At 41.9% G+C, this 17,370-nt stretch overlaps 1 protein-coding gene across 11 annotated transcripts in view; it reads left to right on the forward strand.

Moving 5' to 3' along the window:
- Positions 1–17,370, forward strand: part of TTC13 (tetratricopeptide repeat domain 13) — a 79,788-nt gene that overhangs the window by 5,191 nt on the left and 57,227 nt on the right. For 6 of the 11 annotated variants that reach the window (XM_042907439.1, XM_042907440.1, XM_042907441.1 and 3 more), the window contains exons 2-3: positions 12,366–12,460; positions 16,240–16,315. In XM_042907439.1, coding sequence (XP_042763373.1) covers positions 12,366–12,460; positions 16,240–16,315 — 171 coding nt within the window. The other 5 variants (XM_042907448.1, XM_042907446.1, XM_042907447.1 and 2 more) reach the window with 4 other exon arrangements.

Here is a 17,370-nt window from a genome sequence, read left to right on the forward strand (position 1 = left end):
TGGTTGTGTTTTTGACAGTAAGACCTAAAGATTGTATCTTTCTAACTAAAGGAGGCAGTTATTTAAAATACATGAAATCAGTCTTCTTGCTCACAGCACTTAAATCATTGCTGTGCCTTAACCGTGGCAGGGAATCAGTAGAGGGAAACTTTTATAATGAGCACTATTTCCTTTTTTTGTTCTGGCTATGAGGAAGTTAAGAACCACATTTTAAGCCCAGTCATGGTAACTGTGGTAACCCTTACTGTTAGTAGATTTGCTTGATCCCTTTTTTACCCTCGGCCCTGATTCTCTGTGCATGTTATCACATCCAGTTTTGTGGCAAATCTCTTCTAGTCTTTTCCTTAAGGTCTACAGAAGTAAGTTTGCCAGTATAAGATAACTCGCTTATTTTGAGTAACAGAGTCGGAGGCATAGAGTGAGAAAGAGATTTCTGTATCGTCTCCCCCGGCCCTGGCCACTGGGGCATCGCCTGGAGACTGCTTGCCTCTTTTGCATCTTTCAGAAAGTCTTCTGGTTTAAGAGTTGCTTTTTATAGCATGAGCCCTATGAGGATGATAGCTGTGCTATTTGCAGACTTGTGAAGCTTTCTCAAATAGATCTATTGTTCTTAAAAATTACATTTACCTTTTGAACGGTCTGTACTCCAGTAGACCAGTGTTCTGCTTTGGGTCATGAGGGGTCGTCGCTCTCTGGATGAGGGCAAAGGATAATGGGGCCTGGGTTTTAGAACCTACCCTGCATGAAACATGCCTACAGGAACGGCAGAGCACTTTGGGTGTACGGACTTTTCAAGAAGTTCTACGGCGCGTAGACACGGCCTGGCGTCACTGGACTCCCTAAACACTTGGCCGACTGACCGGCCTCTGAAGCTTCCCCTTTTCACAATATGGTGTTTCAAAGAGGCCATTTTATCTTTTTTGTTCGGGCCTGTTATCTTGCAGATAGTATAAAGACAAAATTCATTGAAGTAGCAGAATTTGAATACTTCTCACTTCGGGGTTGATGCTTTCTGACATTTTCATTCTCTTGTCTTTTTTATTTTTGCCTTTTATCGAAACATGACGTCTATGTAGAAAAACGTATCACAGCTGTTTTCACAAACTGAACCATCTGCGTAACCGGAGGGGGTCCCCAGTACATAACTGGTATCTGTGTTTAAGCTTTGCTAATGAAGTCTCCTCCCCGTTCCTCCAGTTTGGTTTGGAGGTAATTTGGTATGGCTTTATGTCTGATTCAGGAACCAGCACGGTGAGATTTGCTCTGACTCGGGTGCCGGCGCCCTTTACGTAGACACTCAGAAATCCTGGGTCAGACGGTCCGCCTCTTCGATGCGAAAGGCCAGTTGAGTTCGCTCGCAGTGGAGTGTTCAAAGTGACCCTGTTCCCTTTTCACTAATGGTTTCATAGCATTGCTTTCCCAGTGGAGTTGATGGTATTTGACATCACGTATAGGTTTATGGACAGAGTCTTCAGCTCTTAAAAGTATGTGCCACCTTGAGCATCTGATGCGTGTGTAATCCATGTTACGACCCCAGGCTAAGTGAATAGCCTTTGTGGCTACAGCGCCTACCCCCCCCCCCCACCTGGTTCTGCTCTTGGGTCAGTGCTACATGATTTACTTCCTTCCCTCTTTTTCCGTTTTGTGCAGCTGACCAGCTCCTTTTTTTTTTTTTTTTTTTAAGGTTTTATACATTCTTTACACCTGTTAATACTTTTGTTAAGGTTAATACAGCTTTGATCAGATTATGGTCATGCTTTGTTATAAAACTGCGAAAGATGGCTTTTGCAGATCTTTGTTCTGGTGGATTAATTATACGTTGGCTTTATAATCTCGTTCCCAGTGGGCAGCCTCTATTTGCAAGTTGTTTTATGATAACTTACACATCTTAGGTACTGATGAATGCGATTTTGTTAGAATAAAAGAAGCATATGAATTCCGAGGAGAACTCTTCCTATTACTTTTCCTGTTATCACATTCTAAAAGAAATTTACCATTTGGGACCATCAACCAAGGTGATGTGGAACGTCCTCAACGGTGGTTGTCTTACAAATGCAGAAATTGATCAAAGCAACAGACAGTATAACTGATGCTGCGTATCAGCCCCTTGGCCTTCAGGTCGCGCCTCCAGCCACAGTAATTATTTCTGCTCTTCCCAGGTCACCCTACACCTAGGACTAGAATTGCCAGTAAGTATCTGGCGTCTGACTCCCACGTTCCAGCCCATCGGTGGGAAAGGCCCCGTCATCCTGGTTTCCAGGTGAACTTGGCCCACTGTTCTAACTAGGGCGCGGTGGTAAGTGCAGCCCAGCAGCTGTTGAATCCCTTATAAAACGTCTTCCTTCAGGGATCGGCTCTGAGCGTGCTGCTTGCAAACTTTCAGGCCCTTTCACCTGCCGACATGACTGTATGACAAATACGTGGTACTTCCAATGTCCCCTGCCCACCCCCCCCCCCCCCCCCCCCCCCCCGCCACCCCCCAGTCTCCTCTCCTCCCTAGGAGGTAATTTGATTGAGGAAGATGCAATCAGCAGAGAACTTCCATGCTTCCCACCATCACAGCTGCAGCGTGCCTGCAGCCCTAGGATAGCTTCTGCCTTTGGTCCTGGCGCTGTGCGGAGCTGTGGGAGCCTCTGCGGAGCGGGGCACGCTCCCTGTGCGGGAGCGCTCATTCCCTCTTGTCTTCCGTCAGCATACAGATGGCTCTGAGAGCTCCTGTCTGGAAAACACAAGAAACCAGGACAGGACTCCCTGCCCCTCCATCCACCTCTTGTCTCTCTCTCTCTCTCCGCTTCCTTTACAGCAGAATTCCTCAGAGGAGATGCTTCTGTGCACTGTCTCCCCATCTCCCATCCTTTGCCGAAGCTACTGCAGTTGGCCCCTCGTGTCTTTACCGAAACCGCTCTTCTTAAAATCAGTGGTCTGTGGGGTTTGGGAGGACACGAAGGAAGCCTGAGGGCATTGCTAGGACCCAGGAGGGGCAGAATGAGTGGTGACAAGCGGACCGTGCACCTCTGTTGATGTGGTGTCCCGGAGCACAGATGCGGGCGATTTCTTCGTCTTGTGACTTAAACACGCGTGTTAACACTGACCTCGTTTCCCCACGTGTGTGATCCGCCTAAGGCGTGTCCTCCCTGCCTCAGAGGAGGGAGGACCAGTGGACAGAGTGTTGCGAGGGCATTTCGAAAGCTGTCAAGTTCTGCGAAGACCAAAATAATCTTAAGAAGGAAGAAGAAATTAACAGAAAAAAATGGCAATTTCCGAGATATGTATATAGTGGACCCTTAGGGGGTTAGGGGCACCAACCAATTCCCCCCTGCCCCCCACACCATCAAAAGTCCATGTGCCACTTCCGACTCCCCCAAAACTTAACTGCTAATAGCCTACTGTTGACCGGAAGCCTTACTAATAACAAGCAGTCGAGGAACACATATTTTGTATACGTATTACATTCTGTATTCTTAGACTAAAATAAGCTAGAGAGAAGGAACCGTGGTTACGAAAATCATGAAGAGAAAATACGTTTGCAGCAATATCTATGTTTATTTTAAAAAACCTGCATGTAAGTGGACCCACGCAGTTCAAACCCGTGTGGTTCAAGGGCCGGCCCTACCAACCTGTGACAACCATTTCCTGTGAACTGTGGGCATCAGGTCTATTCCCTCCCTCTATGGCCTCCTTGCTAGTCTTCTGGCCCTTCTCTCTCTCTCCTCACACAACCTTCCGTGATCTTTCTTCTGCTGGAGCCTTCCATGGCTTCTTGGTATCGAAGAAAGACGGGAATAAATGAACTGGATACTAAGCTTGAGCAACAAGAAAACGATTGGGAAATTGGAAGCTTGTCTAGAACAAAGCCAGAATAAATGAATTCGAAACAGAGCAACAACAGTATTGATAAATCGATCCAAGAGTTGTTTTTTTCTTTTTTTTCAAAAAAGAAGAAAATAGATAAACCTGGTAAGGCTAACACATAAATAGGTGAGCAAGTGCAAACGTACATTAGGAATGAGGGGCTGTGTGGACAGTGGTAGAGGCCATTAGAATGAAGAGACAAATATGAAGAAATTCCTGCTAATACGGTTAAAAATATGAAGCAATAAATAAATGTCCAGGAAGATGATCTGGAATAAAAAGATGAGATTCTGTAATGTGTTTTGAGAATATTTCTATAGTAATTAATTTTTTTAAATGTTTATTTATTTTTGAGAGAGAGAGAGAGAGAGCGGGGGACGGGTAGAGAGAGAGGGAGACAGAATCCGAAGCAGGCTGCAAGCCCTGAGCTGTCAGCACAGAGCCCGATGCGGGGCTTGAACTCACCAACTATGAGATAATGACCTGAACTGAAGTCAGACACTTAATTGACTGAGCCACCCAGGCGCCCCACGTAGTAATTATCTTTAAATTTTACTTGCATTATCTGAGCAAGGAGGAAAACAGAGGCTTTTCCTAATTGTATGAAAACCTATTCCATCTAAACATAGATTGTTGGGTTGTTATTGTTAGACAATTAAAGCCATATCGAACAAAACAGTTTTAGATCAAAGAAGAAATTTAACCTGTTCCCAGAGAAGTCTAGGTACAACTGTAATAAGCTGTTTTTCTCTTACAGACCTTCTCAAATCAGTGAAAAACATTGATGACAGAACTTAATATAGTGGCAAGTATGGGTAGAAAACTATAGCACAGTTATAAAAATCCTAAGTAAAATATTAATAAGTTGAAACCAGAAATTAAAGTAATGATGTGCCTTGACCAATTAGAATTTATTTTAGAAGTGCAAAGGTGGTTCAACTTAAAAAAAAAAAAATTGAATTAATCACCTTAGTAAGTCATGGAGAAAAATCATATGATTACCTTAAAGAAATTCCAAAAGCACTTGATAAAGTTCAGCCAGCTTTCCTGATTTAAAAATTTTTGGTAAAATAAAGAGTAAGAAGGGACACCTGGGTGGCTCATTTGGTTAAACTCATGATCTCACGGTTTGTGAGTTCGAGCCCCGCGTCGGGCTCTGTGCTGACAGCTCAGAGCCTGGAGCCTGTTTCAGATTCTGTGACTCCCTCTCTCTCTGCCCCTCCCCTGCTCATGCTCTCTCTCTCTCTCTCTCTCTCTCTCTCTCTGAAAAGTAAACATTAAAAAAAAATTTTTTTTTAAAGAATTGCTAAAACTGTAGATTAACGAGCAGAGGAGTACTTTACAAAATTTAATCTATTCAAGTGTTTTATTGGCCTATGTGAAATTTTACAATTTTTCTATAGAATTTATACGTTCAAATTTGTTGTGATCGAAAAGAAAATTGGTGGATGGCCATTGATTACGTGTTTGTTGCACATCTACCTTGTTCTATTCACTGCTCAGTGGTCCGCAAAACCAGAAATGACCCCTGTCCTTGTCTGCGAATACTATAGTTCAGGGAGGGAAACCAACAGTAAGCGAAATCACACAGAAATGTGAAATCACGGCAGCTTAAAGACCCTACGAACTAGAGCAGAGTCAGGGGAAGCGGCTGGCTCGGGGAGTTTCCTGCGGACGTGAACAACAGCATCACTGAATTCCTAGCAGCTCTTTTCATGCTTCCGTTTATTCAGTGGGTAATTGCATCCTCTACACGTAATGATATCAGGGTCTTTTTAGTATTTATACTCATTTAGCATCTCGTTGAACTAGAGAAAACCTCCAAAAAAGTGTTCAGTACTAGTATTCCTGCTTATTCCTGACATTAATACTTCATTTACTGACCCAGAATTTCACCTTTTGATAAGACTTTTAACATGAGCATCCAGTGGGAAGATGCTCTATATGGCTATGGGTTAACGTGGATGCATTTTACCATACGAAGGAAGGATTCTCCTATTTGGTTGTTTTCCTTTTTTATTTATTAAAAAAAATTTTTTTTAGTGCTTATTTATTTTTGAGGGAGACAGAATCCAAAGCAGGCTCCAGGCTCTGAGCTGTCAGCACAGAGCCTGAGGTGGGGCCCAAACTCACCAACCGTGAGATCATGACCTGAGCCGAAGTTGGACACCAAACTGACTGAGCCACTCAGGTCCCCCTACGGTCTTCACAATTCTAATAAAAATCACAAGAGGGACTTTTTGGTTTTGGATCCTTAATGACAAGTTTATTTGAAGGAAGAATGTTGATCCAAATAGCCAAGAAACTTTTGGGAAAAAAAATTGATGAGGCTTTCCTTTACGTTAAAATGTGTGCATCTATTTTAAGGATACATTGTGAAACTATTGAAGTCAATAGGCAGATCATTAGAAGGAGTTAGTCTAGAAACAACAAAATACAGGTTTATCGTAGAGCACTGAAATCCTAAAGATATTAAATTAAAAATGATATATAATCGGGGTGCCTGAGTGGCTCGGTCGGTTAAGCGTCCAACTTCAGCTCAGGTCACGATCTCGAGGTCTGTGAGTCCGAGCCCTGCGTCGGGCTCTGGGCTGATGGCTCAGAGCCTGGAGCCTGCTTCCAATTCTGCGTCTCCCTCTCTCTCTGCCCCTCCCCCGTTCATGCTCTGTCTCTGTCTCAAAAATAAATAAACGTTAAAAAAAAAATTTAAAAAAATGATATATAATCTCACTAAGTTTAAATTTAAATAGTTTGCAGAAGAAAGTTTAATCAAATGGGGAAGTGTTTATATTATATTGTTACGTTAAAAGGGCAGGTTACAAAACAGTGTATCTCCTCACAACCTAATGGTAACAATAGCAAACATCCTCTGTCTCCTTCTTTGTGCCAGAAACTGTACCAAATACTTCACTTATATCTCCTTGTTTATTTTTTTAAAGTTTATTTACTGATTTTGAGAGAGAGAGAGAGAGAGGGAAAGAGAGAATCCAGGCAGGCTCTGTGCTGTCAGCAAAGAGCCTGACGTGGGGCTGGATCCCATGAACCGGGAGATCCTGACATGAGCCGAAATCAACAGATGGACACTTAACTCACTGAGCCACCCAGGTGCCCCTATAATCTTGTTTAAATCAACCACTCCTGTGAAGTAGATACCATCAGCGACCCTGTTTTACAAATGAAGAAACCGAAGATTGATGAGGCCGCTAGATCAGTGGCCAAGAGCTAGTAAGTAGTTGCAGAGAACGGGAATTCAAACCCAGTCTGTCTGATTTCAAGAATTGTCCCTCTTAATTACAGTAGTTAACGCCAAGATTTTCACAGTGGATCTCAATGTACGGTAGTATTCTAAATGACTTTTTTTTTATGTTTTGTGATTTTTTTTCTATTTTCTAGAATGAACATGAAGTCCTACTGTAATATTTTAAACATCAGTGCCCGTATAGATTGAATAGTCATCTGTGAGAGCTATTTTAGTTGGATATAACTTATCTCAAAGCTTCCTTTAAGACCCTGGTGACTATAATGTATCGTAAAGGCGGTGTTCAAAATCGTTCTGAGAGAACTGGAAAATAGATAGACATTCGCTTCTGTACCTTAGGCCGGAATAGATAAAATGACTTAAAAATTAGCAGAGGAAACACATGATTTACAAAAGAAGAGATACAAATGGGCAGTAAACCAAAAGTTTGGTGTCACTAGTGCTATTTTCAGATTAGGAAGAGATGAAAAGAACAGAATACTCTGAGCAGAGTGAAATAGACCATCTTCTACACTGTTGGGTGGGAATGAAATTATTATTACATCCTGGGAGGGAAATGGGGCAGCATATGTGAAAGGTCTTAAAGTTAGTTACACCCTTTGCCTCGGCAATTGTATTGGTTAGAATTTAATTGCCAGATTGGGTGAATTTAAAAAATACAGGTCAAGCATACTTGTAAAATACTATTTATCAGAAGGGGGAGAGGACAGCCTAATTACCCAAAGATGGTTAGGTTTCACAGAAGGGAATGAGTGCATCCACTTACAATTATACCGATGCGTGTTTATTGAAACCTCAGTGAATCCCACCAAGTGGAGGGATTGTTAGAACAGAATGAGGCCACGCATATGCAATGCTTACTGCAGCGCTTTGCATATGGCAAGGCCTCAAACGTTAGCTTTAAGAAGAAATAGGTTAGAAATTAATGTTATTTCCAACAACCATTACTGCCTCCTCACTCTTGTGAGACTAAAGCCTTTCTCTTGGCTCCAAGACTCCCCAGTCTGACCACTCACGTTCCAACCTTCCATCTTATTTTCCAACACCAGCTCCCTCTAGCCAGGGTCGCCTGCTTACTGCTCCTTTGCATTTTCTTACCTTTATACTTCTGTGTACACCACTCATCCCACTCGGAATACCCATTCTCTCTGTTCCCCAGTCTGAACCCACCCATCCTCTTATTATTTACTTAATTTTTTACATTTATATCCAAGTCAGTTAGCACATGGTGCAATAATGATGCAGGAGTGGAATCCAGTGATCTACTGCCTATGTATAACACCCAGTGCTCATCCCAGCACGTGTCCTAATGCCCCTTCCCCATTTAGCCCATCCCTCCACCCTCTTCCCCTCCAGCAACCCTCAGTGCTCTGTATTTGAGTCTCTTCTGTTTTGTCCCCCTCCCTGTTTTTATATTATTTTTGCTTCCCTTCCCTTATGTTCATCTGTTTTGTATCTTAAATTCTACATATGAGTGAAGTCATATGATATTTGTCTTTCTCTGACTAATTTCACTTAGCATAACACACTCCATCCACATTGTTGCAAATGGCAAGATTTCATTCTTTTTGATTGCTGAGTAATATTCCATTGTATGTATATACCACTTCTTCTTTATCCATTCATCTGTCAATGGACATTTGGGCTCTTTCCTTCCTTTGACTATTGTCAACAGCACTGCTATGAACATTGGGGTGCATGTGCCCCATCAAAACAGCATACCTGTATCCTTTGGATAAATACCTAGCACTGCAATTGCTGGGCCATAAGATAATTCTATTTTTAATTTTTTGAGGAACCTCCATACTGTTTTCCAGACTGGCTGCACCAGCTTGCATTCCCACCAGCAGTGCAAAAGGATTCCTTTTTCTCTGCATCCTCACCAACATCTGTTGTTGCCTGAGTTGTTAATTTTAGATATTCTGACAAGTGTGAGGTAGTATCTCACTGTGGCTTTGATTTATATTTGCCTGATGATGAGTGATGTTGAGCATTTTTTTACGCATCTGTTAGCCATCTGGATGTCTTTGGAGAAGTGTCGATTCATGTCTTTTGCCCATTTCTTCACTGGATTATTTGTTTTTTCGGTGTTGAGTTTGATAAGTTCTTTATAGATTTAGGATACTAACCCTTTATCACGTATGTAATTTGCAAATATCTTTTCCCATTCCGTCAGTTGCCTTTTAGTTTTGCTGATTGTTTCCTTTGCTGTGCAGAAGCTTTTTATCTTGATGAGGTCACGATAGTTCATTTTTGCTTTTGTTTCCCTTGCCTCCAGAGACATGTTGAGTAAGAAGTTGCTGTGGCCAAGGTCAAAGAGGTTGTTGCCTGCTTTCTCCTCTAGGATTTTGACGGCTTCCTGTCTTATGCTTAGGTTTTTCATCCATTTTGAGTTTATTTTTGTGTAGGGTGTAAGAAAGTTGTCCAGGTTCATTCTTCTGCATGTCTCTGTCCAGTTTTCCCAACAGCATTCGCTGAAGAGAATGTCTTTATTTCATTGGATATTATTTCCTGCTTTGTCAAAGATTAGCTGGACTTACGTTTGTGGGTCCATTTCTGGGTTCTCTATTCTGTTCCATTGATCTAAGTGTCTGTTTTTGTGCCAGTACCATACTGTCTTGATGATTACAGCTTTGTAATACATCTTGAAGTCCGGAATTGTGATGCCTCCAGCTTTGGTTTTCTTTTTCAGGATTGCTTTTGTTATTTGATGTCTTTTCTGGTTCCATACAAATTTTGGGATTGTTTGTACTAGCTCTGTGAAGAATGCTGCTGTTATTTTGATAGGGATTGCATTGAATATGTAGATTGCTTTGAGTAGTATCGACATTTTAGCAATATTTGTTCCTCCAATCCATGAGCATGGAATATTTTTCCATTTTTTGGTGACTTCTTCAGTTTCTTTTATAAGCTTTTTATAGTTTTCAGTGTATAGATTTTTCACGTCTTAGGTTTATTCCTAGGTATTTAATGGGTTTTGGTGCAATTGTAAATGTGATTGATACCTTGATTTCTCCTTTTGTTGCTTCATTATTGGTGTATAGAAATGCAACCAATTTCTGTGCATTGATTTTATATCCTGCGACTTTGCTGAATTCATGCATCTGTTCTAGTAGTTTTTTGGTGGAATCTTTTGGGTTTTCCATGGAGTATCATGTTGTCTGTGAAGAGTGAAAGTTTGATTTCCTCCTTGCTGATTTAGATGCCTTTTATTTCTTTGTGTTGTCTGATTGTTGAGGCTAGAACTTCCAATACTGTGTTGAATAACACAGTGAGAGTGGACATCCCTGTCGTGTTCTTGACCTTAGGGGAAAAGCGCTCAGTTTTTCCCCATTGAGGATGATATTAGCAGAACCCACCCATCCGTTTATTTATTTATTTATTAAAAAAAAATTTTTTTTTTTAACATTTATTTATCTTTGAGACAGAGAGAGACAGAGCATGAATGGGGGAGGGGCAGAGAGAGAGGGAGACACAGAATCAGAAGCAGGCTCCAGGCTCTGGGCCATCCCAGAGCCTGACGCGGGGCTCGAACTCACGGACCACAAGATCGTGACCTGAGCTGAAGTCGGACGCTCAACCGACTGAGCCACCCAGGTGCCCCCACCCATCCGTTTAAACTCTGCTTGGGCCTTGTGAAATTTAACCTTCCAGCTTCAGAAATCACTCACCATCCAGAGCTTCTTTGGTATATTAGCTCTAGTCTCCAGCTGTTAAGACAGACACAAATGAGAATTTATCTGTCGGTTCACATGGTCGCTTGAACACAATTTGATGCTCTTTAGTGACTGCTGAATTACAGTATAGGTTTAAAAATAATTGTTGAGGCAAAATTCACATAACATAAAATTAAATGTTTTCCTATGAACAGCTCTGTGGCATTGAGTACAGTCACAATGTTGTGCAACCACCCCAAAACCTTTCCATCACTCCAAAGTAAGCCCCTCACCCCTCAGCAGTTTCTTCCTCTTCCCTCCTTCAGCTATGGATGTGCATTCTGTCTCTATGGATTTACCTTTTCTGGTTATTTCGTATCAGTGAGCTCACACAATATGTGACTTTTTGTGTCTGGCTTCTTTCACTTAGTTTTTGTTTTGGAGGTTCTTACTCATTACATTTTGGAGGTTCTTTCATGTTATATGAACATGTAAAGTATTTCATTCTTTTTTAAAAAATTTATCTTTAATATTTGAATGTTTCCAAATATAGGCTAGCATTTTAGATGTAGCTTAGAGTGAAAAGTCTCCAAATTTTGAAATGGTTAAAGTATAAATGTAGATTTATTATTTGAAGAGTAAAGTGTACTAATTAATGGTGATTGTAGTACTTTATTCTGTTTTAAGGCTGAATAGTGTTCCACTGTATGTATATACCACAGTTTGTCCATTGTTTGTTGATGGACATTTGGGCTATTTCTACCATTTGGTTATTGTTAAATATTGCTTCTGTGAAGATGCATGTTCACATACTTGTTTGAGTTCCTGTTTTTAGTTCTTTTGGGTATATTCCTAGGGATGGAATAGTAGGACCATATGGTAATTCTATGTTCAACTTTTGGATGAACCAGTAAACTATCTTCCACAGTGGCCACACCATTTTACACAGCAATGTACAAGGGCTCTAATTTTTCTACATCCTTGCCAACACTTGTTTGCCTCGACAATAAAAAAAAAAAAGCCGTTATTGTGGCAAACCTCATTGTGGTTTGATTTACATCCCTAATCAATAATGATGTAGAGCATCTTTCCATGTATTCAGTGGCCATTTGTGTATCTTCTTTGGAGAATTGCCTATTCCAGTCCTTTGCCCATTTTTTAATTGGGTTGTCTTTTTGTTGTTGAAATCAGGACTTATTTATATATTCTGGATTCTAGACCCCTGGTACATATCTTTTAACATTAGATCTCCCTGGCTCGACTTTGTTCTCCCTTTTGTAATATTTTTTAACCTATGGTAAACGCTGCCAGGTAGGAGATGTCTGAAAAAGGGATCTTAACAAGTATCGTATTAATGACTGGTTGTGAGGACAGTCAGGACAGCTATGCAAGGTATTTGGAAACTGTAGAATGTGACACAGCTGTAAGGTGGAAGGCAAGATGCCCCTTTTGGTGCTTTTTTGCCTTGTCCTTATTTTGGTTTGGTAGATTCTGTGTGTGTGTGTGTGTGTGTGTTCCTAACATTATAATTCATAGTTAAGAACCTAAGAACCATAAGTTTCAGGTTCGGAGAATAACCAGGGATGTTTGCTTTTCAGAGTCATCCTTTCTGAACTTCCACGACTCAGACTGTGAACCCAAAGGGCCGCCACCCTGTGACTCACTGCTTTCCCTCAACACTGAAAAGATCCTGGTACGCATCTTCTGTCCATGCTTCTGTCTTTATGACCTAAGGTACAATGATACATGTTTCAAAAGGCACAGGTCACCTCTGTTTACCAACTAGGAGTTGGTTCTAGGTGGTCCTATTTGCATAAGATAAAGATAGGTCATCTGGTATTTCGTCACGTTACATTATTATGACTTATGGATTGGATGGTTGATCATTCTAGACCTTGGCCTTTTTACTTCTCAGTTCCAAGGAATAAAGGGGAGATAATGGCTGAGCCTTGCTTCTAGGAACCTAATGTATTTTAAGGTATAATATATTATTCTTCCAGCTTTTGCCTGTGTGGATATCTTTTATATCTATGTTTTTAACTGTCAGTACCCTCTGAACTGTATAGGAGGCCTCTCCACTCCAGGGATGAGTTCCTGGCACTACATAACGTCTGTCTCTGCCTGTTCACATTAGCACGGACACTCCTCCAGCCTAGCTGCCTCAGGTGCAAGGCTCTTTTTTTTGTTGTTGTTGTTGTTCACACTTAATTCTCTGAGGCTGAGTTGTTCTTTCAGTGCCCAAGGTGAACATATTTTTTTCTCCAGGCCTTTTCCTTCAGCATCCACATAGATACTGTTTGCTTCTTGTGTTTAAAATTTCCCTTTAGGTTGCTCTCTCTTCTCCAGATAAAGCTTTGCCTTTGCATGTGAGAAACTACTGAAAATGGGTAGAGTTTGCAAGCCAAAGAATGATCAACAGATGTTACCTAACTCATTGCATAGCGATCAACTCGATATATGGAAGAACTTGAATTAGACTGGTCCCCAACCAGAATGGGCTAGCTTGTAGTGAGTTGGCCACCAATGAAAGCACTTAAGCAGAAATTGGGTAATCCCCACCTTGGGGAGGGGATTAGATTCTTAGAATTATTAGGGACCTACCGTCTTACTGACAGTAATTCAAATATTTTCTCCGTGTTGCATTTCTAGTTTAAGATGGCACTAGCTAGTGACCTATGGGAGAAAGCTCATCAATCTTGGCCTTTCATTTTCCCTAGGTTGAAAATATGGGAGTTCGACTATTCATTTCTTCATTAATTCTCCAGATATTTATTTTGCACCTATTATGTGCCAGGCGTTGTGCTAAGTAAGTACTGGGAATAATGCCACAGTGAGCCAGCTAGCCTCAGTCCCTGCACTCGTGACTCCTAGTCACTAACCAGATAATTATACAAATAAACATAGAGGTATAGCAAAAGATCAACATAATCTCCCTTTAAATTAGGGGGATCAGGTAGGACAGCTTTCAGAACTTGAAGCGTAAGCAGTGACCTGAGGATGGGTTGGAGTTGGTGTCCCAGCAAAGTGGGGCTGTGTGCATTAACGTCTTTGATTGGAGCTTCTCCCCGCTGTCCACAGAAGATATCTACAGATGCAGTATTAGGTGGGAAAGACTCGGGGCGCTTGGGTGGCTCAGTCGGTTAAGCGTCTGGCTTCGGCTCAGGTCCCGATCTCGCAGTTCGTGGGTTCGAGCCCCACGTCGGGCTCTGTGCTGACAGCCCAGAGCCTGGAGCCCGCTTCAGATTCTTTGTCTCCTTCTCTCTCCTGTTCCTTCCCTGCTCACGCTCTCTCTCTCTCTCTCTCTCTCAAAAATAAATAAAGATTATAAAAAAATTTTTTTAATAAAAAAAAAGAAGTGGGAAAGACTCTTTTTGATCAAGAAGTTAATTTGTCCATATAATACTTTTCTGCCCACTTCTGTTAGATGTTATTTCTAGTAAAGTAAAAACACTTTAACTCAGATATGCTCTTCAGTATACTCTTGATGTTGCTTGGTAATGATTTCTTTTTTTTTTTTTTTAAGTTTATTTATTTATTTTGAGAGAGAGAGAGACAGAGACAGAGGGACAGTAGGGGAAGGGCAGAGAGAGGGAGAGAGGGAAACCCCAAGCAGGCTCAACACTGACAGTGCAGAGCCCAACACAGGACTGTGAGATCACGACCTGAGTTGAAACCAAAAGTTGGACGCTTAACTGACTGAGCCACCAGGCGCTCCAAGTAAATGATATCCTTTTATGGGATTTCATTTTTGTTTTCTTCCTGTGCCTTTCTGCCCAGAGCCTTGGCAAATGGGAAACTCTCATTGAGTACTGGATGAAACGATTAGACTTTTTAAGTACTAAAAGCAATATTCATAGACTCCTTTCCTTGGCTATATGTAACTTACTAAGCGGAAAAGTATTTTACATCTGCGTGCTTATCTGTGACCGCCTGACAAAGAGGAGAGCCTCGTGTCTGGTCACACGGGATGTATGTACTGTGATGCCTTCACATGTTGTTAAATCTGCCGCTTCTTAAGTCTCTCGAGGGTCTCACTGTAAGGCTCCCCATAGCTGTGTGGAAGCTTCCAGCTATAGAGCAAAATGCGAAGGAGCTGAGAGACTTCCTGTCTAGTCATCAGGTTTAACATTCAGTGTTAAACATTCCCATAGTGGTAGAAGTTTCAGACGTTCCATTTTGTCTGGAGTCCTGCATGGAATGAAGTGCGCATTCATCCCGACATGGGATGCCCTTCTGGCCTCTAGCTTTCAACCAGTGTTTTAACCAGAGGTAGATTATTCTTGACCTGTTTCATAGGCAGACTAAATACCACGCCGTATCTGAGTATCACTCTAGATTTTGAGAGTAAAGGGAGTATAAGCGGAAGTGCCTTGTTACTCTGTTATTTGAGTCCATGAAATCCAAGAGGCCACAGTTCGTCATCTGCTAATGACCACCAATCATGAGCTGGAAAGCACAAACAGCAATTAGGAGAGACTCTCCTGTAAAGTTATTTGGCCATCATATATGCCTATAGGCATCCGTACTATGCATTTTTAAAACAGAAGAACTCAGTTAATCAGGACGCCACTGAGTTCTAATCCTGTGGTCTTGCCCAAAGCCGCAAATCTTTAGTCCCTCGCTGTCTTAGCTTCTCCTGTCTCTGTGTATGTACAAGTTTTAATTGTGTCTTAGGTGAATCTCACATGAAGTAATCATTTTAACACGTACCCCGGAGGCTAAGCATATCCCAACTTAGCATCAGCAGTTAAATCTTCCGGGGAAGTGGCCGCTGTAGCGTCCGACGTGATTTGTCTCCGGCACCCTATAGAGCCGTCATTTCCCGTGCTGCTTGTAAAATCACTCCGGTTACTAAGCAAACTTACTCATTTTGTCTGCCCCTAGTTTCCACTTTTGGGTCCGTTTTCCTGCCAAATGGGCATATGTCTGCAGCAATTCTTTGTAGGCAATTTACTGCATTGAGCACGATGGAGATGTTCACCATCTGCTGTGCACTTTCTACTAGAATGTCTTGTTTCCTGCTCAGATTTTGTGGGTCCCTTTCTGGCGTCATCTCTGGACAACTGGTAGCTCTTTTTTCTAAAGTATTTTTAGAGTTTACAAAGCAATATTCTATCATCCAGCCGCATCGGAGGACCGATCGCTAGAACGTGATCCTCGTAACCTAATCGAGGCCATTAAATAGTCTCTGAAAACATGGAGGGAGATGGAGCAGCCAGCAGGATAAATCCCTATGGGAGCGAAAAGAAACTTGTTCTTAGAAACAGAACCACTAATGGTAGGGAGGAGGCAAATCAGTTACACCATAAGCTCTGTGCTTGAAGTACACAATTGGCATGACTTAAAGTGAACCTTTTCTCACTTCCGTATGAATCAAATGTAGCTTCACTTTGTAAAAATACAGGTTTTCATTGCAAGCCTCGTCTTCGTTTGTGAGAAGCTAACGTGTACGTTTGTTTGTTTTTATTTCAGAGCCAGGCCAAGTCTATTGCAGAACAAAAGAGATTCCCTTTTGCCACGGATAATGACAGCACAAACGAAGAGCTAGGTGAGATTTGAATCTGGGGGAGGGGGCGGTTCCTGGGGTATTTGCCTAGAATTTATGATTCGATGCCGAGCAGGTAGGCAAGGTGGTGGGGTGGAAAGAACACAGACACCGGCTCTGCCAACATGAGTGGTGTGGTGTCGGGTAGGACGTTCAGCCCTTGTGTGGGTCCGTGCACCCTATGTCAGGATAACATGAAATAGAGAAAATACAGTAAAACCTTGGATGGCGAGTAACTTGTTCTGCGAGTGTTTCGCAAGACGAGCAAACATTTCTAATAAATTTTAACTTGATAAACGAGCAGTTGTCTTGCAATACGAGTATTACGTGATGCCGAATGTCACATGATCACAACTGAACCAGTTGTTACTGAAATTCACTTTGATACACAAGTGCTTTGGATTACAAGCGTGTTTCTAGAGTGGGTTATGCTCGCCAACCAAGGTTTTACCGTACAAGGTTTGGAGGAAATGATCGGTAGGGACGTGTTGACCTCTGTGTTTCTCTGGAAAGTAATAATGATGGTCATGAGCCCTTAGGAACGGTTGTCATTCATTAAAAGGTCACTTGGGCTGTCATCAAATCGGAGCCGCACAGCAGTGAAAGCCGAGGGGACTCACACCTACTTAATCTTCTGTGTAATAGAATAGCTAGGTGTGGGTTAATTTTACCGTGAGGCCAGTCAGTTATTGTTGTGAGTGTAGAAAAGTTGAGTTCATTCAGATCTGCAAAGGGGTCCTGCAAGTTGGCTGGGTCGTGGCATGTTTTAAAATAGTCTGGTTTCACCAGTGTCTGACGTGCTTTGGGTGTGTCTCATTCATTGCCTAGTCAGCTTACACTTGAAGGAGTGGAAACAAAATTGAAGACCAGACTGAACGGTGCAGCTGGATGGACTTCCCATAAGCACGTGTTCCTACCTGGTACCTGGTGACCCGAGGCACCTTTGGGAATTTTTTCTATCTTTATACGTAATTATTTTATCCTTTCTGTGGCCATACGCATTTTATATTAAGACTAAGCACTTCAGGACGTGTGGCTGGCTGAGTCGGGAGAGCACG

The sequence above is a fragment of the Panthera leo genome, chromosome D2 (assembly GCF_018350215.1).
Source record: "Panthera leo isolate Ple1 chromosome D2, P.leo_Ple1_pat1.1, whole genome shotgun sequence".
Lineage (NCBI taxonomy): Eukaryota > Metazoa > Chordata > Mammalia > Carnivora > Felidae > Panthera > Panthera leo.